The sequence below is a fragment of the Sminthopsis crassicaudata genome, chromosome 1, assembly GCF_048593235.1.
Source record: "Sminthopsis crassicaudata isolate SCR6 chromosome 1, ASM4859323v1, whole genome shotgun sequence".
Lineage (NCBI taxonomy): Eukaryota > Metazoa > Chordata > Mammalia > Dasyuromorphia > Dasyuridae > Sminthopsis > Sminthopsis crassicaudata.
The window spans coordinates 422,711,101-422,730,977 of record NC_133617.1 but is presented as its reverse complement, the minus strand read 5'-3'; the positions used below and the strand labels follow the sequence as shown (position 1 = coordinate 422,730,977).

The window sequence follows — 19,877 nt, the reverse complement described above, 5'->3', positions numbered from 1 at the left end:
AATGAGAAAATTTGGGAAATTTAGTACTGACTTTACTAATAGAAGGGATTAGAGTTGGAATTCTTGGGTTGCCTCTTTTGCTCTTAATGCAGAATGTTGGTGTTTATTTTCTTCTCAGCAAGCCAAGGAATTAGTGTTAATCAGTCAATCAATGAATAATTCAGCCAGTTTTCTCTGAGGAGGTGCTCTCTGGAATATGACAGTTATTCCTCATAATACATCTAGTGAACATATGAACCTGCCCCAAAAAGAGAATATGGGTTTCAAATCACTCCATACTTGGCAGTGAGAACTAAATGGATTAGTAGGTCCTAACTAAAATCCAAACTGGATAGTAGTTAACATTAATCTCAATGTGTTTCTCTCATGTATTTGCATAATAAGGAAGAAGTATTATGTAGGATGAAAAATGATGGCTTTAGAGTCAGGTGAACTGGCTTTGCTACATCATACCTGTGTGACTTTTCTCAAATTATAAAATGAAAGAAAAGACATTTCTAAGGTCCCTACAACTTGTTATTGTTTGTTTTTGTAAGAAAACTAAGTAAATACTTTTCAGGCTTGGGAAAATGTGCTTTAAGGTTGTATCTTCAATTGATCCACTAAGTATCTGCCTATCTTCTATTCAGAGCTACTTATGCTTGATAGCTTCATGTCATTCTTTTATGGCCATTACTGGTTTGGATAATTTTTTTCCCCGAAAAACTGCTCTAGAATCTTCTTTTGAAGCAAACTTCTTAATCTTACCCAGCAGTCCTTACATTATTCATTCCAGCATCCCCTTTGACAATTATTTAAATAATTAAACATAGTTGTATTGGTATTTATGTATTTTTAAAATATAATTTTTATGTTTTTTATATACATTAGACTCCATAATCATACAAAACATTTTTCTTTCTTTTTTTTCCCCCCAAATTAATTAATTAAAATTTTCAAAACATATGCATGGGTAATTTTTCAAAATTGACCCTTGCAAAACTTTCTGTTCCAACTTTTCCCCTCCTCCCCACCCCCTCCCTTAGATGGCATATATGTTAAATATGTTAAAGTATATACTAAATCCAATATATGTATACATGTTTATACAATTATCTAGTTGCACAAGAAAAATCATCTCTAGAAAGAAAAAAAAATACCCTATAAGAAAAAAAAAATGCAAGCAAACAATAATAGAAAGAGTGGAAATGCTGTGTTGTGGTCCATACTCATTTCCCATAGTTCTCTCTCTGGGTGTAGCTGATTATCTTCATTACTGAACAATTGGAACTGGTTTGAATCATCTCATTGTTGAAGAGAGCCACTTTCATCAGAATTGATCTTTGTATAGTCTTCTTGTTGCCATGTATAATGATCTCCTGATTCTGTTCATTTCACTTAGCATCACTTCATGTAAAGAGGGCTGCCACAAACATTTTTGCACATGTAGGTCCTTTTCCTTCCTTTAGAATCTCTTTGGGATATAATCCCAGTAGTACACTACTGGATCAAAGGGGATGCACCGTTTGACAACTTTTTGAGCATAGTTCCAAATTGCTCTCCATAATGGTTGGATCCGTTACAGTTCTACCAGAAATGTATCAATGTCCCAGTTTTCCCATATCCCCTCTAACATTCCTCATTATCTTTTCTTGTCATCTTAGCCAATCTTGACAGGTGTATAGTGGTATCTCAGAGTTGTCTTAATTTGCATTTCTCTGATCAATAGTGATTTGGAACACCTTTTCATATGACTAGCAATAGTTTCAATTTCTTCATTTGAAAATTGTTCATATCCTTCGACCTTTTATCAATTGGAGAATAGCTTGATTTCTTATAAATTTGAGTCAGTTCTCTATATATTTTGGAAATGAGGCCTTTGTCAGAACTTTGAATGTAAAAATGTTTTCCCAGCAAAACATATTTCTATATTAGTCATGTTTGAAAGAAAACACCTTCCTCCCCTCAAAAAAAAAAAAAAAAAAAAAAAAAAGAAAAGAAAAAAAAGTTAAAAATTGTATGCTTCAATTTGTATTCAGACTCTCTCATTTTTTTTCTCTGGAGATAGCATTTTTCATCACAAATTCTTTGGTACTGTCTTGGATCATTGTACTGCTGAAAATAGCACCTATTCACTGTTGTTCATCATATAATAGTAGTGTTATTGTGTACAATGTTCTTCTGGTTCTACTCCTTGTACTTTGCATCAGTTCGTGTAAGTCTTTTCAGTTTTTTCTGAAATCATCTTGCTTATTATTTTTTATAGCACAATATTATTTCATTACATTCATGCCACAACTTGTTCAGCCATTTTCCAGCTGAAAGACATCTCAATTTCCAATTCTTTGCTACCACATAAAAATTGCTATAGCTATTTTTGTACATATAGATCCTTTTCCTTTTTCCTTTGAAATCTTTGGGATAAAGACCTAGTAGTATTATTGCTAGGTTAAAGAGTATGAACATAGTTCCACGTTGCATTTGGCAGTGTGAAACTAGAGATCAGGACAGAGGTAGTGGTGGTTGTTCATTGGTTATAGTTATGTTTGATTCTTTATGATCCTATTTGGGGTTTTCTTGGCAAAGAAAAGAAGGCCATTACCTTCTCCAACTCATTTTACAAATGAGGAAACTGAGGCAAATAGGGTTAAATGACTTGCCTAGGATCACATAACTAGTAAGTGTCTAAGGTGGTTGAACTCAAGAAGAGGAGTCTTCCTGATTGCAGGCCCTGTATTCTATCCTCAGTAACATTTAGCTGCCCCTCGGGACAGAGGATTAGGACTGGACAAATAGATCTGAGAGTCATCTGCACGGAGTTGATAACTGAAACTATAGGGACTAATGAATGAAATAGTTTAGAGGGAGAAAAGAAGAGGCCTCAAGATAGAGCCTTAAAATACACCTACTGTTAGTGAGCATGATGTGGATGAAAATTCAGCAAAGGAGAGAGAATAAGGAGGCAGTGGTGTCCCCCAAAACTTATAAGAATTGTTAAGAAACATATAAGTATCTCTTTAGTTTCCTATATATTCCTGATGCTGGTTTATCTTAAATGCATAGTAGCTTTCTATTACACTAATGTATCAAAATTACCCATCTCCTTTTATTGAAAATGTCAGTTACTTTTACTTTTTTGCAATTATAAACAATACTTTTATGAAATCTCTGAACAGATAATCAAAAAATCAAGAAAAGAGCTAGCTGATATTTTTTAGGGCATATTCCCACCATGAGGAATAAAAGAACTAAATGAATAAATAAAAAAACTAGATGTTTTTTTAAAAAACAACAAAATTGAGGAACCATTAGCAAATTCATTTTTTAAAAAGTGCAAATCTTATATTTGGTCTCTTTAAACACATGTTGTCCTGTCACACCATACAATTGCTCATACTATTTCCTATTCCTGAAATCTCTCTCCTTTCACCTGCATATCTAAGTTGCATGACATTTGTTTTCTCCTGCATTAAAATGGACTAATGGCTTCCCTTCAAGGTTCTAGTTAATTGTACTTTAACAACCAGTCCCTTTTTTTTTTTTTTTTTTTTTTTAATTAAAGCTAAACAAAGCATATGCAGGGGAATTTTTCTAACACTGACCCTTACATAATCTTTTATTGCAAATTTTCCCCTCCTTCCCTCCACCCCTCCCCTAGCTGGCAGGTAGTCCAATATATATTAAATATGTTGAAATACATGTTAGATCCAATATATGTATACATATTTATACAATTATCTTGTTGCGCAAGAAAAATCAGATCAAGAAGAAAGAAAAAGAAAAACTGAGAAAGAAAACACAATGCAAGCAAATAACAACAGAGAGTGAGAATGCTATATTGTGTTCCACCCTCTGAGGTTACGGTTCTCTCTCTGGGGGTACATGATTCTCTTCGTCACTGCACAAGTGGAACTGGTTTAAATCATCTCAATATTGAAGAGAGCCACTTCCATCAGAATTGATCATTGTATAGTCTTGTTGCCTTGTATAATGATCTACTAGTTTTGCTCATGTCACTCAGCATCAGTTCATGTAAGTCTCTCCAGGCCTCTCTGAAATCATCCTGTAAGTCGTTTTTTACAGAACAATAGCATTCCATAGCATCCATATACCATAATTTATTCAGCCATTCTCCAATTGATGGGCATCAATTTGGTTTCCAGTTTCTTGCCACTACAAAGAGGGCTGCCACAAACGTTCTTTAGGATCTTTTTGGGATATAATCCCAGTAGAAACACTGCTGGATCAAAGGGTATGCACAGTTTGATAGCCCTTTGGACATAGTTCCAAATTGCTCTCCAGAATGGTTGGATCCATTCACAGTTCCACCCAACAATGTATCAGTGTCCCAGTTTTCCTACAACCCCTCCAACATTCCTCGTTATCTTTTCCTGTCATCTTAGCCAAAATGAGAGGTATGTAGTGGTATCTCAGAGTTGTCTTAATTTGCATTTCTCTGATCAATAGTGATTTGTAGTCCCTTCTTGTTATACCAATCAGGTCCAAAATGCACTCCTTTTCATTACTTATTCTGTCTTTTGAAAGTATGTCATTAAAGAAGTTAAAAATTGATCAGTTTAGTGGCTCTTATCTGGAAGAATGCTTTAGCAGATGTTTATTACTTGAAATCCTCCATTACCACTCTATGTCCTTGCCAATATGGACCTTATTCATGGATGTCTATGATATATTATCATAACATATAATTTATTTTCCTTCTTCCATTTATATTCAACCAAATGTTTTTTTTCATCTCCCTTCAAGATCATAGATTTCTTTACATGAGTGTAAGGTTTTTATATCTTATTAATCTATTTTTATCATGTTCTTTGAAAATTAGGGATATCCTTCTACTGCCATATTTCAGTTATAAGTCACAGTCCATCAAGATTCACTGCTATGAGGGGCAGCTAGGTGGTGCAGTGGATAGAGCATCAGCCTTGAATTCAGGAGGACCCAAATTCAAATCTGGTCTCAGACACTTAACACTTCCTAGCTGTATGACCCTGGGCAAGTCACTTAACCCCAGCCTCTGTGGGGGGGAGGAGAGGAAATAGTAATGTCTGGTGTTTATTTAGTGCTTTAAAAGTTTCTACTAATGCATGTAAAATATATTATCTTATTTGATCCTCACAAGTAACTCTTTGAAACAGATACTCAGAAAACTAAATCTCAGAAAAGTTAAATTTCTTGCTTTTAGTAGTCATCATACTGGTTATCAGGGATGGGGTTTGAACCCCATCTTCCGTACTCCAAGTCTAGCACTATTATTTGCTGTACCACACTATTTTATTAGAAGAGAATAAGGAATGGCATGTTTATTTACATGTGGCCTTACCATTAGCCAAGGGAAAAGATCAGCATTAACTGTCTAAAATGGAACTGCAAGATTACATGGAACACAGGTTAGTCTTGATATAGTGAAGGCAGTTGAAGCCAACATTTTTTGGCTTTTGGCTTTCCTTCTGAAAATATATAGTATCGTGAAATACTCATTTATCCAAGAATTAATGCTAATGTACCTACAGCATGAGATTTGGATAATTTTAATCTGAGGGTTATAATAACAGTAGAAATACCCAAACTGCTGATTTGGTACAGAAATACTATAATATATAAGATGGTAGCATAAGTGCTAATTTCTATTCAGAATCAACTTAATTGTGGCTGTAGTAGTGGCATGTGAACCAAATATACACCGAGTCTCCTCCTGTCATCGTCTTTTAAAGTGCTATCATATCTGTGTCTTCTTTTTTTAACCAAACCAGAATTACCAATTGTTAGTTGTATTTAAAAATAGTTACATATTAAACTTGAGTTTTTTAACAAGCAGATCTTCTTATCTCCTATTTCCATACTCCCCCCCCATCTTAAGCACTGATCTCTTCTTTAGAGATATGAGGAACTGGAAATATTGAAGGGTCAGGTATCCCAAGAACAAGAGCTGCGGGCTATTGTGGAAAGCTGCCTAATGGAACAAAACATAGCCATGAAAGGTGTTCAGACCCAGCTGGAGGAAACCCAGACTGTCACAAGAGACTTTGGGCTGATCTTGGATCAACTTAAGTAAGTAAAGAATCCCTTGGGTAATCTCTGCCTATAACTTGTGTGTCCCCAGTGGAATGAATGTCCAGTAAAGCTGAAATTACTGTAAAAGATTGCTTTTTGAACATGAACACACAAAATTCTATTGACCTCAGTGAAGGGATAGCTAAATTAATGTCCCAGGCAAGTTTTAAGTACTCATTGGTGTGCCAGATCTAAGGTGTAGAATCTTGTGGTACTTTGTAAAGATTTCAGAAGGTGGAGGTAAAAGGTGAAAAGGCAAAATATTATAGTGGAAGAAAAAAACTAGATAGGGAGTTAGGATATAATGGTTCTAGATCCAATACTGCTACTTACTTGGGGAAAAATCATTTCAATTTTTGATTATTTAAATTTTGTAATTCTAAAATACAGGAGAGAATATGGTGGAGGTTGGGAGAATTATTGGTCCTGCTTGGGAATTGAAAACAAGGCGGCCTAGTAGATGATTGATAAAAAAACTAAAGAGGTGGAGAGGGAGTATGATTCTCTTACTGTGATTTAGCAAGTTCACAGATATGTCAGCCTGGAAAAGACTGGAAAACACTGGGTTAGAGGGACTACTGTCTTGATCTTCCTTTGAGCTCTTATGTTAAATGAATCTTAATTAGTAGATATCATAGAAACTTCATGTTTGCCAGAAACATCTTGTGCAAGGAAACTGTAGGGAAAGAAAAGGTTTAGGTCTAATGTAGCAGCTAAGACCACATTAAAGTAGATGGACTTCCAAGAGAAGTAAAGGAGGCACATTAATTACGGGATGGGTTGTATAAATTAAATTGCTTCTCTTATGTTAGGAGATGTGATCACAAGTATGAAGTATATCTGGCCCAAATAACTTTTTAAAATTAGTTTTTAATTGATATTTTTGTTATTATATGAGTTACATTTCCTATTGTATCCCTCCTCCACCCCTTCCAGAGAGTTATCCATAATAAAGAATTTTTTAAAAGAAAGAAAAAAATTTCAGCAAAACAACATATCAAAAAAGTCTGAACAAGTCTTCAGGCAGAGAAAGCAAGTTGGATTAGTTACTAGCAGCAGTTCCTCTATCTACTGACAGTAACTGGTCTATGTGAACAAAGACAGAACATAGCAGTTCCAAAGTGTCTTCATTGAGTGACCCTAAATATATATACTATTTAAAGTAAAAAAAAAAAAAAAAAAAAGTTGATAAATGTTCCTAGAACCATTGCCTTCACTTCCTTCATTCAGTGAAGCCACCATCTTCCTCCCATTCTTTCAGTCCTTACATTATACACAAGAGGTACTGGAAGAGCAGGATTATATTGTTAAGTATGTAACTAACACTCATTTTAATTCAAATGGTTTCTACCATGAAAATATTCCAGTTACTATGCTTGACCTTTTTTTCTAATAAAGCCGGATCTAACCATCTTTTATTGGTTTATAATTATACTTCAAGCCAAATAAATGTTAGAAATCTTGCTGCTGAAGTATTTGGCAGTACATTTCTATAGTTGCCTGGGCACCTATCCTTCAAACCTGGGAAATAACCTCTTTAGCATACCAAAGATGACCAGACCTGAATTGATTTGCTAACTGAGTTGTTAAATTTTTTGTCATATGTCTGTTCATATTACTGTCTTATCATAATTGTTGTCCTGCTTTTAAGTAAAACACTTAGCTTAGAAACCTGTTATTAGGATGAAGGTTACAGCTATCTGGGTCTCCAAGTAGCTGAGAAACCTGTGGAGTTACATTATAGTTAAATTAGACTGGGGTTTGGTAGGTTAAGAATTTGAAGAGACTGTTCACTTAATGCAAAAGCAATGGAAATCATCCTGTTCCTCCACAGAAGCTCTAGGAGTCTCTGCCATGGCTGGGTAAGGCAGGATTTACTCAGAAATGCTCAGTATCAGGAGTATAGTATATTGGGGTGGTGCTTTTAACTATTTACTTAGTTGGGGTGATGGTTGTTTTTTAGTCTTTATGCTTTGTTTTTTCATTTGCTTTAAGTTAGCTTTTGGACCCAATGTAATCTGCCTTCTTCATAAGAAAATGTTTGCCTAAATGGATGAAAAGGTGGCCTTCTTGCTCTTCTTGGCTGAACAGTTCTTTTTTTTTAGATTGTGTGGGCTATTCATGTAATGGGGCTTGGTTTTCTTGATAGAGCCTGTCAGATTGAGCTGTCTTCTCGGATAAAAGAGGAAGATGCCTTAGGTCGGGTATCAACAACAAAAGCACACATGGGAGCTGGTAAGTAAAATGCTCAAGAATTCCTTTGGAATCTAAGAGAATGAGTTTGCTGGTCATCTAAAAGAGGAAAACTTTACTAGTTGGAACAGGGCCAAAGCATATGAACATTGTCTTTTTTTTCCCTCATAATTCCAAATTGGTTTTCAGAATATCTGAAACTGATATTTCACCAATAGTGTATTAGTAGATCTCTCTTCCCACATCCCTTCAACACTAACCACAATTCCTTTTTTTACCTTTGCCAGTTTGAATGATGTGAGATAAAAACTTCAATTTTAATTTACATTTCTGTTAGTGATTTGGTAGAGCATATATTCAATGGCCATTGATAGTTTGCAATTTTCATTAAATGTTTAAAGTGTTTAACTCTTTATTGAAGGAAAATCCTTTTTGGCCTCATGTAGGTCAATTCATTACATATCTTGATGTTTGATACAAATATTCTTTAATCAGTAGAAAAAAAATTCAATTTAATGTAATTTTTTTTTCTTTTTATGATCTCTATCCATTGGTTAAGAATTCATTTTAGAGATATTTGCACTGATTTTTTTTTTTTAAATCAAAATTGGATTAATTAAAAATAGAAATCAGCTTGGTAAAATTGATATGTTACTCTTTCCTTTTGAGTAAAGATATCCCTTTTTGCCAAACTGATTTCATCTTTTCACAGCAGAAAGGAAATTCCTTCCTATAATAAAATATATTCTTGGGTTAATCACACACTAGGCTATTTTTGATTGATGCTGTTTCCTGGATCTGCTTTTCTGCCGTCAAAAAGGTTTTGATTATTACTATTTTATATGACATTTGAAGTATTTTTATTCTTCCAAATGAAGTTATTTTTTTTTTCTAAAGTAGACCTTTGGAAATTTTGTAATAGGAGTAAATCTGTAGGTTAATATAAAATATGATTTTTGTCTTCTTGGAATAGCTCCAGTATGAATAGTGAATCACTATATTTAACTCTTTTATTTCTCTCAGGATAGGGAATATTTTGTAGTTGTATTACTATAAAATTTTCTTTGTCTTAGTAGACTAACTCAGATATTTTAGGTATTTTGCAGTTAATGCCAAATGGAATTTTTCTTATTCTTATTTTGTGTTATTTTTTGTTAGTACCCCATACAAATGCTAATGATTTTTATGGATTTATTTTGAAGCCTTTACTGGGGCTACATAGCATTTAAATTTAGTTTGATTTTTTGGGATTTTTTAAGTAAAACATTTTATTATGCCATCTGCAAATAGGAATAAATTTGTCTCCTTTTGCTGGTCACTTTTTTTTCCTCGATAATATTTTATTTTTCCAAATACATTTAAAGATAGTTTTCGACATTTACTTTTGTAAAACTGTGTCTAAATCCCCCCCCCCTTTCTTCCCCCCACCCCAAGATAGCAAACAATCTGATATAGGTTAAATATGTATAATCCTTTTAAACATATTTCCATATTTGTCACATTGTGCAAGAACTCAGACCAAATGTGGGGGGAAATGAAAGAAAAAAACAAAAAGGTGAAAATACTATTGTTTCTATCCACATTCAAAATCCATAGTTCTCTCTCTAGATGTGATTAGCATTTTCCATCTTGAGTCTATTGGAATTGCCTTGAGTCACTGGTTACTTTTAATATTGATCTTATTGTTACAGCCATGAAATCTAAAGCTATCAAATAGTAAGGAGATGGGAATCCTTGCTTTGCCTCTCTTTGTATTGGAAAAGTTTCTGGTGCTTATAAATCTAATTTTAAATATGATTTTGATGATATAGAAAGAGGACTCTCATGTAGGTACTTTTAGAATCTTAAATGAGTATATTTTGTCAAATCATGGATCCATTAAAGTAATTATGTGGTGATTATTTACATAATTATACTAGTTCTCTTCCTGTTGTTGAATCATCCTTGGGCATGTGCCCTGTACTCTTCAAATTATTTGTTATAAGACAAAATATGCCAGTGCAAATAGCTAAATTAAAAGCTTTGAATTATTAGTCAAAGCAAACTGAATTCTTGAATACTAGTGCCTTGGGGGCAGCTAGGTGGTGCAGTGGATAGAGCACCAGCCCTTAATTCAGGAGGACCCGAGTTCAAATTTGATCTCAGATACTTAACACTTCTTAGCTGTGTGATCCTGGGCAAGTCACGTAACCCCAGCCTGGGGGCGGGGGTGGGTGGGGTGGAAATACTAGTGAATTCTATACACTACATTATTTTTTAATTTATTAAATCTGTGAGCAGTTAACTGCTGCTTTCAGCAAAAATAATTTCCCTAACCAAACTCATCCTCTCAGTGTAATCCAAGGCTGTAAAAGCTTACTGGTTAGGAAAAATTGGTAGATAAAAAGTCCATATCTGAGAAAGGTTAGGGACAAAGAGAAAAAGATCTATTTGGTTACTGCATCTTCGATAGCATCCACTACTGCTAGAAGATTTGTAGGCACCAAGAGCAAATAAATGTTCTAGGTTAAAGGACCCAAGGCAAAACTTTTAATTTTTACTATTCTTCCATGTGTCATCTTTATGCCAAATCATGCTGTTCCTTAGGTTCTTAGAATCTGTCATGGTTACGTTTCTTCATTAAAATATCTATAACCTCATCCCTCTTAAAAGATTTAGGGACTGATAAACCAATGCATGTTAGATTTTGAAGTAGCTTTTAACAATCAGCTGGCATGTCATATTTTTTCTCATTCTAGAACTTTTAAACTAGTTGCCTGTTTTATAGGTGTCTTTAGTACTTCTCAGACCACTAGAAGTAAGCAGCCCACAGTTGGTAACTCTGCTTGCTATCATAAGCCATGCATCACCTCTGGTAGAATTACCTACACTTAGTTCTGTGTCAGTCCCATTCCATCCACCTTCCTCCTAACCTCCCTTTTGCCCTGCCAGCCAAGTCATGATGTGTTAAGTAATTAGGATTCAGATACTTGTGTAACTGAGAAACCAGTTTCCTTGAAAACTCACATTCAGAAGACTGATCTCTGAGGAAGGGACTTTGATAGCTGAAATAAGATGCATTAAGCATAACTTATATAACACAGTCTTGTTCTATCCATTATCAAGGAGATAGTTTGCAAGAGATGAATTGCATTGTCCAGCTGTATCCATTTGCTAAGTGTTGAGAAGGAAGTGCTCTTCCTGAACTCGATAAGGAACATTGAGGGAAATGTCTTAACCTGAAAAATCTTTGGCTCTGGGGTCTCCAAAGCAAGGGTGCTTTTCAATTATCTGGAGTAATTTCTTGACTGTGGAGTTCAGAATACATTTACTAATGGTGCTAGGACCAGTTTGCTGCAGACTTGCTTTATATTTGATCTAATATGAAAGTTTTTTTTATCCTTTTTAATGTAGCTAGATGTTAATGTTATACCTGACTTAATGCTGTGAGAATGTGACAGGGTACCCAGGACCAATACTGGTATTTCTTCCTTCAGGTTTCAAAGGATGGCAGGCTTCTCTGAAGTCCATGAGCCTATCCGAGTTATCAGGAGCCCTAGAGGACTGTGTCAGCAACATGGGTGAGATTCATATACAGTGGGGAAGTTTCATGTGACTTTTTTTTCCCTCAGAGCACAAATCAAATTTAGTACAAAAACCCTATCTAAAATGGGTTAAGAAAATGAAATTTGACAAAACAACTGGATAAGGCAGGCAGCTTTTTTTTAATTATTAAAAAAGAACCCACTAGCATTCAGCTCCTTAAGGGCAAGAACTGGTCCATTTGTTTTTGTATTTTCTACATCTGATAGTACTTTGCACAAAGCAGACATTTGTATGAAAAACTCAATCTTAAAGTTGACAGAGGAAATTGAGAAGCTTAATTCTTCAAGTGTTGAAATACTTTATGTAGCAGATGATTAGTTGGTACTTGATTTTGCAGATTGCATTCTTCACAAACCTAAGATTTACGATTTCACAAGCCAAGGTTCCAATTTATTGTTGTTGACCAACTAGCACATTAGGTACCTAATGGTATCCAAGGCCACCATGCCCCTCTTTTATATATAGCTGGATATTGTGGAGTTGGATTCTTTAAACAAGGTGTAGGAACTAACATCCATAGTCCATATTAAAATCTTTATATGGTACATTTTACTGAATGATGGGCAGTGGCCAAATCAACCTATGAGGGCTTTATGTAGTAGAGGTATAATCTTTATAGCACCTTAATGTTTACAAATTTTTCTCTTTAGTCTCGTAACAACCCTCCAAATATTGTTATTGCTCTAAGTGTAACACCACCTGTGTCCAGAGACAGAAACCCTAGATCTATTATTGACATAGTTCTATTAGGAAGGGCAATTCTGGAGACTAAGCTGATCTTCAGAAATTCTATTTTAGAATACTTTACCTAGTGATGTCATCCCTGGAGGTACCTGGACTTTAGTGTTGCCATGGACATACTCCTCTAAGAGCACCTAAGAATGTGAGGAAAGTCTAAGAGGCACTTCTCAAAATTGGAAGTTACTATTTTATATATTTAGTATTACATTTTAGCTTTTTATCTTTATCTAGAAGGTTAGAGGTGGGGCCACTATTTTCTGCCCAAAATTCTGCTGATTCTTCCTTCTTTCCTTATTGGTTTAAAGAATAAACTTTTTTTTTTTGGCATTTTCTTCCTAGGGAAAGCTCTATGTTCCATGAGCCAGAGCTTAGAAAAGCTGCAAGTCCTAAATGGGAAGCAGAATTGGAGAGAACCATAACCAAATATGGTGAGTGTTGAAGAGGCATTGAACTCCAAGTAAAATACAGATAGGTCTTCTCTTTATACTGGAGCAGGAAGATATGAAGTTAAACTATTTTTGAGGGTGTTAATTCATTCAACTGACAAGTTTATTTTTTAAATTAACAAGCCAGTTGTAAAAGGGGGCCCTCTACTTTTAGGGGCCCCTTTACAGTCAAATTGCACTGGAAGGGGAGAGAAAAGTGCAAGTTAGGTCAAGAACTTAAATGTATAGACATGTGCTAATTATTTTTGTTTGCATAGACCTATATCATCATCAACTTGCTTTCCAGAAATTGACGTCGGGTGACCATTCCACCCTGAAACTGTGTGCCTGGAAGAATAAGTGGGTTGGGGCCAAGAGTTTCATCCCTCTCTATTTGCAACACCCTGAGGGGGGTGGTGGAGTGAGGCTGCCAGGAGCCCAGGAAACAAGGCCATCCTCAGGCCAGAGAGCAGGCCCCATCCACTGAGGGAGGGCGTATCAGTTGTGAGCACTGAAGAACAAGAAGGTGCAGCAAGTGAAGGAGAGCCAATCAAATGGCATATGAATGTCTGTGTTAGTTGTGGGCTTCCTTCTCAAATTAAGAGTCCAAATATATTCCTGCAGCACAAAGACAAATCCTAGATGCAGATGGCTGCTATGAAAGCATTTATTTCCCCACAGCAGGTGACTACTTGGGCTTTAGTTGGGATACTAACACAGGGACCAGATCTGGATTTTCCTTTGTTTTCTGTAAAATAAAACTTGAATTTGTCAGCAATTTATTGGACTCACTGTTTCATTTTGGTTTTTAAGAACAGATTTTCCAGAAAAAATTCCCTATGGAGAACTGCTGGCTTTTGGGTAGGGCATATCACAGACTAAAACCTCTTTATTTTTTCCCCAATCTCCCCTTACTCCACCCCCACTTTTACACTGTTTCAGTTTATTGCTGCTAACCACCAAATAATTGGGTTGACCAAATACCACACCAGATTTTCAATGGTCCCTTTAGACAGATGCTGCTCCAGGGGCTATAGCCCTCTTTTAGAGCTAATATGGAATTGGGTATTCTTTAAACAAGAATGAGAAGGATCCTCTTCCAAGCTGAAGGATCTCCCAAGCCAGGCTGAGAAGTGGAGAAATAAATGGACTTTGAGGGGAGACTGAATGGGAGGGAAAAAAAATCCAGACACATTCAAAGCACTAGTTTTGTCCATATTTAGGCCATAGTGTCTCTTGCAGATAAGAGTCTTAAATCCCCCAACCCAAGATGAACCCCTACAAATTCCTGTTAGCCAGCTTGCCTACCAGAAGCACGGAGGAAAATCCTTGCACTTTGCTGACCTGTACAAGAGACTACCTTTTAATCACTACCAACAATCTGGCTTCATTAGGCTCACAATATGCAGGTGTTGACCAACATTTTGTATGTTAAGTCAGCATTTTTTTTTTTTTTAAACAAAACTTTTATCAAGCCTGTGAGGCTTTTTCTCTCCTTGGCCCAGATCCCTCAATCCCCATCCTCAGATGGAGGCTGCATACATCCACCTTTTCATAGAGACAACCATACAACCCAAGCTGTGTGCTAAACCATATTCTAAGGATGTGTTCAGGGTCTCCGAAAATTGGATCTCTCCAAAACTGAATGCCAATCTTTTACAGAGAATAGTGAAGCAAGATATGAACCTGAAGCTACATTCAGTCCTTTGGTTTCAAAGTTACCCAGTCACAATAAATTAGAAACTACTTCGTGACCTTTGTGACCCTATTAACCCAATCCTAGCACCTGTCCTTTTGTTTTTGTGATTATTGGCATCCAATGTATGTCATCTACTCCCCTTATTCCTTATCATATGTAAAACCAATACAACCACTTTCTGCCCTTATGTTAACATAGGTTAGCTCCCATTTTGGGGTACCTAATTACACAAAACAAGTATATCTGTTGGGTCTACCATCATCTTAACTGTCACATCACTTTAGATTTATCCTTCTAGCAAAGGAAATTCCTGAATTGTAAGAGGTCTAACTAGCAGCACATAGGGGAAGTCAGCATCTTTCTTCACAAGACAGAACAACAAAATGGTTGCTCTACTTGGGGCCGTTTGACTTTTTTTTTAATCTAGGTCACACTAACAAATGAGAAAAGGATGTAAATTTTCCTGCTTGTGCACTCTGAATCACCTGAGCTGTGGTCCTTGTTTGCTTCTTTAAGTCAATGGTTCTCAAGGAATGGTCCAGAGAATCCTGGGAGGGAAGGGAGTTGGGGGGGGGGGGGGATGAAATCCTTTCAGGGGGGTCTACAGATTCAAAATAAGTTTTTATTTCAAATGTGATACACATCCATGAATACAACCCACATAAAACCTGTTTGGTGAGATCCTCAATAATTTCTAATAGTATAAAGATACTGAGAACAAAAGTTTGAGAACCACTGCTCTAAGTGACTGGTTCTTCTCACTTTACTGGGCATTTGCCCAGTGCATTGATGCTTTAAGTCACTTTTTGCAAGCCCAGTCATTCCTCATTTCATTCATTCCAGAGTTTTCACAGAACTAAATTTTCTCCAACTTAAAAAAGAAATATGGTACAGAATACTTTGTAGAATTTGGATTTTGTTTGGTGAAAATGGGGAAGGGGGTAGAAGAAATGTTCTAAAACTAAATGAGTGTTATAACTACAGAAAAGCTGATGGTCACTGGGCAAATATAAGAGACATCAGCCATAATAGTTCAAGCTAGTCCCCCTCTTTTCACCTTGGTCACTACGAGGAAAGGAAGCTTGACATTTACTTAACAGATGCCTTTAAAGTCCAGTACAGAAATCCTTCAGATTGCAGTCTGGTATGCAGAGAGGTCAAATCTATACCATTACCTTCTTAAAATGTCCTGAACCCAGCACCCTCAACTTTTCATAAGCCAGTGTAATCTATCATCATAACTCAATTTCCATCTCTTACTCAAAACTAAGACAAGGGAGCTTTTCTTTGTGACCTGGCTAAGTTTTCTTCCCATCAAGTATCCCAGGGTCAAAACATTATTTCACCTGATTAGAGTATGGTATTATTAAGTCCAAAGTCACAAGTTTGATAAAGCCAACTGTGAACAAAGAAAAAGTCCCCAGCTACACTGTCCCCATAGTTCTAGTCATCTTTCTTCCAAACACACGATTCCTGGGATTTGAAAGGATGTGGATGGCTCAGTGATGACTACCTACTGCGCTCCTAAGAAAATAGAGTATCTTCACAGACTTATCTCTAACCTTTGGTGCTCTCAGCTAGGAATAGTACCAGGATCCCAGGGATAGGGACTCTAGCATCCTCTTTGCTAGAGATAAAAGGAGGGCCACACCAAAAAGCTGTCAAGCTACTTTATTTTTCTTTCCTTTTCAGATTGGTGCTCCAGTGAGCACTCAAGCTCAAGAACGAACCAACACAGGCGCGTGCACCCGCACACTCACACACACCACACAGACACACACACACACACACAGCCAAGCCCTAGCCCCTTTTCCCCAATTCCCAGGCTTTTGGGGAAGTATCCCCTTTTCAACTTTAGTCAGGCTAAATTGCCCAAGCTCTTTCAAAATAGGCAAAGGCAAGGTAAAAGTTACTTTAAAATCTCATATTCCACACAAGTATAAAACCTAACAATTCCAAAATAAGGAGAGAGAACCCAAAACCCCCCAGCCATATCCCACCAAAACCTTGATTCCTTGTCTTGTCTCTTTGGGCTGAGGAAATGGAACACAGCAGGAATATGTCAATGTAACCAAAAGCATCCTTGAGAACTAAGGAACCTTTTTAAACCAGAACACCCTCATATCTGGGGCCTGAACCAAACTGACAACTGCCCCTTAAACAAAAGATTCATGCAGAAAAATGGAAAGGTCTTGATCTTGACCCCAAAGGCCAAACATTGAAGCTAGTGCTAATAAGTGGGTCACTCAAAACCTCAGACAGGTGCTGCTCCTTACCCTGTAACTTTTATCTACCCCTTTACACAACAAACCTGAAGTGCCAGCCTGGGCTGCTGCTGCTGCTTTGCAAGGAGGCCAAAGAAAAGAAAGACTAGGCATAGGTTGAAGACAGGAATGAAATGCACTCCTTTTCAGTCATAAGGGGGAAAATGGGAAAAAACCCATACCTCTAAGGAATAATGAAATGTCTCAAGTCTTTTCTCAGCCCCTGGGGCATAAAAATTAGGGGGGGAAAAGAAAGGGCAAGGAAAAGAAATAGGGAGAGAAAACTCAGCCTAAGGGATGGAGACTGTATAGCTTCATGATGAAGCTGTCTGCTGTTGCTCCAAGGCTTTTTTCTGTTTTTCAGTAGCAGCAGCCAAGGCCTCAGCCAGCTTATCCTCAGGCATCATGTTCAGCACCTTCAGGGCAAAGAGCAGCTGGTGCTTGGCAGTGCTGATGAAGGCATTGCTAAGGAAGTTGGGGAACCCACCAACACGATCCTTCTGGGTGTACAGGGGAACCCGGACCAGGCCCAGCACCTGCAACAAGAGCAGATAGGGCAATCAGGAACCCAGCTGGAAAACTAGGGCTGGGCCCCCTCCTGCTGAGAGGGGGGCCTGGAACTCTTAAAACTTGGAAGCCACATCAAGTTTCCAAGGCAGTGAAAAAGCTGTCATGTATGCCAGAAGCCCAGAGGGAGACATAAGGCATCAGTCTGATGAAACACAAGTTGGTTCACCACTTGTAGACAGCAAGGCTTGAATCCAAGGTTCCAATTACCCCTTTGGAAACATTTTATAGAAAGTCATTTCGAGGCTTCTTAGCTAAGGGAATCAGTTTACACATCAATTTACAAATCCATAGCTTCCTAAATTCCAAGTTTTGGTTATACAGGCTCCGGTCTAGGAATCTTCCAAGCCCTTGCTTTCCCTCTTTTTCTAGCCTACTAACCTCCACGGTCCTAAAACCTAACGATCCCCCTCTCCCCAGCCAAAGCTCCAAACACACCCAAATTCCACACTCTTTTCTCCCCCTCTTTACTTCCTATGTCCCTCAACCATTCTCAATCCCATAAAACCCTAACCTTCCCAAATCCCGCTCCTACATTTCCCTCCCATGGTCCGAGTAGGAAATATCCCCATGCCCCAACCCAAATAAACTCCTTTAGTAAATCTGGTCCCACACCACCACACCTATTCCCCACCCCCAGGATTGGCAATGGCAAGAAGCAAAGCAGTTGTAACACTGAGCCCTGAGAGAGAGCAGCCCAAGAGCGGGCACTGCTGCCCCACTTCGAGACCTGCGCCCGGCCCGCACACCCCATCCCACCCCTCCCCTCTTCTACAATCACGGCCCTGCAGCTAGAGATGCCTGGGCGCCCTTGGTGCTCCACCGCAAGCCCCTGAAGGCCACCCCTCCCCCTCAACTGCCCCGCTCCAAACAGACGGTACCCCAGGAGCCGTCAGGGAGGACTGTGTTACCCTAACGGTGCCGAATGGCCAGTGCCAAATCCCTGGGTGGGGGGTGGGGGATCCGAGCCTCCCGCCCCAGGATTCCCCACCTCCAGCCCGTGATCCCGGGAGTGCACTGCACTGATCTCAACCGCGTGCAGCTCCTCCAGGGTGAGCTGCCGGGCGTAGAGGTGGGCCACGACGCGGTGGGGCCCCTCCGTCAGGTGCGAGCTCAGGTAGTCGGCTTCCGTCAGGCGCAGGTAGCCCAAGCCTAAGCCCAGCACCCGATTTAGCCCGTCTTCCAGGGACCAGTACCGACGATCCACAAACCCCCCAGGGAAGCCAAGGAGCCCATCAAAGCGCATCTGCATCTGTAAGAGAACCGCACGGGTTAACTGGGCCCGAGGCGCGGGCACCCGGCTTCGGGGCGGGCGCGGGCAGAGTGCCCCAGGCCGCCCGGCCTCGGCTCCCCCTCCTCAGGCCGACCGGTACTCGCTCCGACTCTCGCTGTCCGGGGCTAGGAGCACTCAGCCTCGAGATCTCGCCCAGAGTCGGGCAGAGCGGCGGGGCCTCGGCTCTTTCTCGGGTCGTCTCCGGTGTTGCCCCTCCCCCCCTCCCCGGCCCCGCATCCCGCTCCCCCCATACGTTCCCAGTGCCTCAGCTTGCGGCTCCCAGCTCCCTCAGCTCGACCCGGCCCCGCCCACCCTCCGCCCGGCAGTCCGGCCTCACTCCCCCTCCGCCCTCACCAGAACCGAAAAGCGCATAGGGATCCGCCCGAACAACTGTCCAGGATTGGCTGCGTACAGCATGGCGTGGCAAGAGTGGCTCCAGCCGGGCCCGAGACGCATAGCCTCCCCGCGGCTGATCTGCTTCAGCTCCGGCACTCGCGAAGCCGACATCTTGCCCGCCAGGATGCAGCACGCCCAGGCAGCGGAGAAGTAGGCGCGTTCCCGCCCCCCTCCCTCGTGTTTCCACCAATCCCCGGAAGAGAGCCCAAGCTCTCTCCCTCCCCCCCCGCATCTAATTTCGCCGAGTGCCGGAACACGTTGCTAGACCGTGGCCAATCGGTAGGCTTGATCTTGCTTTTGGTTTGCTTTTGTCCTAAAAAGTAGCCAATCGCGTTCCAGTCTTCTTCTCAGTGTTTGTCATTTACAGGCGGGGACAGAGCGGGGGGAGGCGTGTTGTCTAAATGATTGACTTATTCTCAAGCCAATCGTTGTGGAAGATTCTGGAGGTTGGTCTCAGGGAGGATTTCGAGACTATGATTGCCAAAATACAACGCCCCACCTACCTGCCGGCGGAAGCCAATGGAATGTTTGTATTTTGGACGCGGCTTCTCCTCTGTCCAAAGATTCCGTTTCCAGTTGGGCAGTTTAACCGAGAGGGGCGTAGGCTCGCAGTCCTGGGTGGTCGCGGTAGTGAACTTCGTCGTTCTCTCAGCGCTTTTCGAGTAACTTGTTTCCCGGTGTCTGTG

General features: G+C 39.3%; 2 protein-coding genes across 5 annotated transcripts in view; one reads left to right on the top strand and one right to left on the bottom strand.

Moving 5' to 3' along the window:
- The window catches only part of ANKS3 (ankyrin repeat and sterile alpha motif domain containing 3), a 39,977-nt gene extending 26,207 nt beyond the window's left edge, over nucleotides 1-13,770 (top strand). For all 4 annotated transcript variants that reach the window (XM_074280411.1, XM_074280412.1, XM_074280413.1 and 1 more), the window contains 5 exons: nucleotides 5,873-6,045; nucleotides 8,198-8,283; nucleotides 11,718-11,801; nucleotides 12,907-12,995; nucleotides 13,300-13,770. In XM_074280411.1, coding sequence (XP_074136512.1) covers nucleotides 5,873-6,045; nucleotides 8,198-8,283; nucleotides 11,718-11,801; nucleotides 12,907-12,986 — 423 coding nt within the window. In that variant the 3' untranslated portion in view covers nucleotides 12,987-12,995; nucleotides 13,300-13,770. The remainder of the gene's footprint in view (nucleotides 1-5,872; nucleotides 6,046-8,197; nucleotides 8,284-11,717; nucleotides 11,802-12,906; nucleotides 12,996-13,299) is intronic.
- A 2,577-nt stretch (nucleotides 13,771-16,347) lies between these two features.
- NUDT16L1 (nudix hydrolase 16 like 1) lies at nucleotides 16,348-19,363 on the bottom strand. Its single transcript, XM_074280422.1, has 3 exons — nucleotides 19,150-19,363; nucleotides 18,514-18,774; nucleotides 16,348-17,491 (listed from the first exon to the last, which is right to left on the bottom strand). Exons 1-3 carry the CDS (start codon nucleotides 19,300-19,302, stop codon nucleotides 17,270-17,272), a joined length of 636 nt encoding a protein of 211 aa, XP_074136523.1. The 5' UTR covers nucleotides 19,303-19,363; the 3' UTR covers nucleotides 16,348-17,269.
- Nucleotides 19,364-19,877: the final 514 nt, after the last annotated feature.

Bases quoted from the DNA above. Each gene is read 5' to 3' on its own strand.
- NUDT16L1 (XM_074280422.1), bottom strand. From the start codon at position 19,302: ATGTCGGCTTCGCGAGTGCCGGAGCTGAAGCAGATCAGCCGCGGGGAG. The intron at 18,775-19,149 runs GTGAGGGCGGAG...GTTCTCTTACAG, and splicing joins CTATGCGCTTTTCGGTTCTG to ATGCAGATGCGCTTTGATGG. The intron at 17,492-18,513 runs GTGGGGAATCCT...CTCTTGTTGCAG, and splicing joins CCCGGGATCACGGGCTGGAG to GTGCTGGGCCTGGTCCGGGT.